General features: G+C 65.6%; 1 protein-coding gene across 1 annotated transcript in view; it reads right to left on the reverse strand.

Annotated features, from left to right (window-relative positions):
* The window catches only part of RELB (v-rel avian reticuloendotheliosis viral oncogene homolog B), a 5,616-nt gene extending 1,794 nt beyond the window's left edge, over positions 1-3,822 (reverse strand). Inside the window, exons 1-7 of the mRNA XM_014960944.1 lie at positions 3,363-3,822; positions 3,059-3,216; positions 2,755-2,846; positions 2,497-2,628; positions 2,109-2,213; positions 1,415-1,630; positions 50-118 (exon numbers count right to left, since the gene is read on the reverse strand). Of these exons, the coding sequence (XP_014816430.1) occupies positions 50-118; positions 1,415-1,630; positions 2,109-2,213; positions 2,497-2,628; positions 2,755-2,846; positions 3,059-3,216; positions 3,363-3,809 (1,219 nt within the window). The 5' untranslated portion in view covers positions 3,810-3,822. The remainder of the gene's footprint in view (positions 1-49; positions 119-1,414; positions 1,631-2,108; positions 2,214-2,496; positions 2,629-2,754; positions 2,847-3,058; positions 3,217-3,362) is intronic.
* Between the last annotated feature and the right edge of the window lie 17 nt (positions 3,823-3,839).

Below are 3,839 nucleotides of genomic sequence, written 5' to 3' on the forward strand. Positions count from 1 at the left end.
GCCCCCATGCCCCCCAGGAAGTGGGGTGGGGGGCCCTGCTGGCACCCACCTGAGCCCGAGAGCTCCTCCAGGACGTCGGGCATCCCCCGCTTCCTCTTCACATTCACCCCGTAGGCGTCTGTGGGGGGGGATAAGCACCAGTGTCCCCCCCACAGCGTCCCCCCCACCCCCTCAGCCTTGTCCCCGTGCTGGGAGCCTGTCCCCAGCCTGGAGAGAGCCATTCCCACCCCGCAGGCTTTGTCCCCGTTTCCACCCCGTGTCCCCATCCCAAGTGGGCTGTCCCCCCATCCCAAGGGCCACATCCCAACCCTGGGGGGTCCCCTCCCCACTGCATGTCCCAGCTTCAGGGGTCCTGTCCCCATTCCATGTCCCCGTCCTGGGGGCCTGTCTCCATCCCAACCCCGGGGGTCCTGTCCCCACTCCATGTCCTCATCCTTCAAATCCTCGTCCCCATACTGGGAACCGACATCACACCTGGTGTGTCCCCACTCGCTCTCATCCTGCTCCCAGTGGCCCCATTCCAAGTGGGCTGTCCCCATCCCAACCCTGGGGCTCCTGTCCCCGACTGCATGTCCCAACTCCAGGGCTCCTGTCCCCATCCCAACCCTGGGGGTCCTGTCCCCACTCCCTCCCATCCTGCTCCCAGTGGCCCGTCCCCATCCCAAGTGGCCCGTCCCCATCCCAAGTGGGCTGTCCCCATCCCAAGGGCCACATCCCAACTCCAGGGCTCCTGTCCCCATCCCAAACCTGGGGGTCTTGTCCCCACTCCGTGTCCCCATCCTTCAAATCCTTGTCCCCTGGGGACTGACATCACACCTGGGGTGTCCCTAGTCCCTCTCATCCCCCTCCCAGTGGCCCAGGTCCCCATCCCAAGGGCCACATCCCAACCCCAGGGCTCTTGTCCCCACTGCATGTCCCAACCCTGGGCGTCCTGTCCCCACTCCGTGTCCCCATCCTTCAAATCCTTGTCCCCTGGGGACTGATGTCACACCTGGGGTGTCCCTAGTCCCTCTCATCCCCATCCCGGTGACCCAGGTCCCCATCCCAAGGGCCACATCCCAACCCCAGGGCTCCTGTCCCCACCCCGTGTCCCCATCCTTCAAATCCTTGTCCCCTGGGGACTGATGTCACACCTGGGGTGTCCCTAGTCCCTCTCATCCCCATCCCGGTGACCCAGGTCCCCATCCCAAGGGCCACATCCCAACCCCAGGGCTCCTGTCCCCACCCCGTGTCCCCATCCTTCAAATCCTTGTCCCCTCCTGGGGACTGACGTCACACCTGGGGTGTCCCCACTCCCTCTCATCCCACTCCCAGCGGCCCAGGTCCCATCCCACGTGCCATGTCCCAACCCCAGGGCTCCTGTCCCTGTCCCTGTCCCCGCTGTGCCCCTGGCCGTGCGGTGGCCGCGCGGTACCGTGGTCGGTGGGCAGGTAGGTGAAGCGGAAGGCCTCGCTGCAGACGCTATCGGTGAGGCGCTGCAGGAAAACCTCCACCTCCACGGGCTCCGCCAGCTCCAGGTGCTGGTAGGGCGGCGTCTTGAAGACGATGGCGACCTGGCGGTGAACGTCGGCCTGCGAGAAATCCGCCCGCGCCTCCCACGTCTCCTTCCGGAAAACCACCGCGATGTCCTCTGCCGGCATTGGGAGGGGGGTGTCAGCAAGGTGGCAGGACCCCCCCCAGCTCCAGCCCTCAAAGTCACTTACCGACACTTGGGGTCCCCACTCCAGCACCCTGAGGTCACCTCTCCTGCACCCAGGTCCCCCCCTTCCTGCTCTCCACCCTGATTTAGGGTCCTCTCTCTGGTGCTGGGTCCTCCCCCTCCAGCCCAGGGGCCCTTCCCCTCCAGCAGAGGGGCTGGGAGGCTGCAGGACCCCCTTGCTCTCCTCTCCAGCACCCAGTTCCCCCCTCCAACACCCAGGGAAGGGTTAGAAGCCTGGGGAAGTTGGCAGCTCCCAGCTCCCAACCCCGTTTGGACCCATCCCCAAATTCTTCCAGCAGCTCCAGCATCCATCATTCTCCTTCACCCCCATCCTGGCTTCCCAAGGGGGTGTAATCCAGCTCCTAAAGACGCCCTCAGGGTCGCAGAGCTCCCAGCTCGTCCCCGGTACCTTTCTGGACCTTGTCGCAGAGGAGGTAGAGCTCCTCGCCACCCGTGCAGGGACCGCTCTCCTTGTTCATCCGGCAGATCCGCAGCTCCGAGGTGTTGGTGGACTCTGCGGGCAGCGCCACGGCTCAGGCTGTGACCAGGCTCGGGCAGTGGGGACATTCAGCATCGTCTCTTCCCAACCAGCCTCATGGGATGGAGGCGACAACCCCACCCCGGGCACAAGGGACAAATCCCCACTGGCCACATGGGACCAACCCCGGCCAAATACCGCAGCCCGAGCCGATCCCCAGCGAGGAACTGGATGGTGCAGCGTCACCACCCAGCCCAGGGAGGGTTCTGGGGGTCTGGTGGCCCAACCAGAGGCACAAAGTCCCACCGCCACCACCTACTCTTGTCGAAGATGGGCTCTGAGAGCACAGGGCTGAGGTGCCGTGTCTGCCCGGAACCGTCCTTGTAGGAGGCCTGGAAGCAGATCCTCACCACGTTCATGTCCACCTCCTGATGGTTCTTGAGGGAACCGGCTTGGGGAGAGGAGAGGGGATAGTCAGTGGCCCCACATGGAAGGGCTGGGGACATCCCCACGGGACCCGGATCCCCTGCAGCGACAGGGTCTCAGCCCCCAAAACTGGCTCTGCTTGAGCCCCCACCTTTGAAGGGGTCAATGCCCAACTGCAGCTTCTTCTCTATCGCCGCCTCGATCTCCTTCTTCTTCACACACTGGATACCCAGGTTGCTAAAGCTGCCGGGGAGCAGAGACACGCTGGGGAGGCAGCTCCCCCCATCCAAAACCCCCAAGGACCCAGGTGTCCTGTCCCTCCCAGCCTCCCACTTCCCAGGGAAATCCCCCCAAAACCTGTCCTTGGCACGAGCTGATGCCCGCATCCCCATGCGAGGTCCCCGATGCCGCCCAGCACAGCTCCCTGCCTGCAGGCTCACCCTGGCATTGCCTACCTGTGCTTGGGGTTGGTCTGGGGCTTGAGGACGACCTCGCAGAGCCCGTTGCTGCAGTCCTTGCCCACCAGGCCGTGGGGGTGGACGCGATAGGGCCAGTCCTTCCACACCAGGCACGCCGTCACCTTCACCTCGGGGATGGCCTGGCAGTTCAGCAGCTGGGGAGACACGAGCCCGTGACACCCACGCGGCTCTGGCAGCGTCCTGTCCAGCACCCACGGGGCTCTGGCAGCCCCCCAAAACTCTTCTGCCACCCCCCAAAAGCCTCAGCTTGCCCATGCTGGGCTGCCTCTGAGCTGCTCACCTCAATGGCCGGCAGCGTCTTGCTGGCGTCGGTGCTGCTCTCGCCCAGGATGCTGCCGGCCGAGCGGCCCTCGCACTCATAGCGGAATCGCATGCCCCGCTGCTTGGGCTGCTCCGTGATCACCAGCTTGGGCGGCTCCAGCAGCTCCTCCAGCTGGTCCTTGCTCTGCCCGGTGGCCGGAGACCAGCGATGACGCCCGCCGGTGCCCGTTGTGCCCCGCGGCACCAGCTTGGGCGACAGCGAGAGGGTGCTGAGGCTCTGGGCGAGCTGGGGTGACCGCGTGTCGGCCGGCAGCACCACGGACCCGTACGGCGCCAGCCCGGCGGCCAGAGGGGGCCGAGGGGCCACCACGGGGCTGGAGCCACGAGCCACCAGCTTGGCTGAGCCTTTGGGCAGCGCTTTAGGCAAGACAGGGGCCGGATCCAGCTGGAAACCATCCTCCTTCATAACCTCTTCGATGATCTCTGCAGGATGAGC

Source organism: Calidris pugnax, unplaced genomic scaffold (genome assembly GCF_001431845.1).
Source record: "Calidris pugnax isolate Ruff unplaced genomic scaffold, ASM143184v1 scaffold535, whole genome shotgun sequence".
Taxonomy (NCBI): domain Eukaryota; kingdom Metazoa; phylum Chordata; class Aves; order Charadriiformes; family Scolopacidae; genus Calidris; species Calidris pugnax.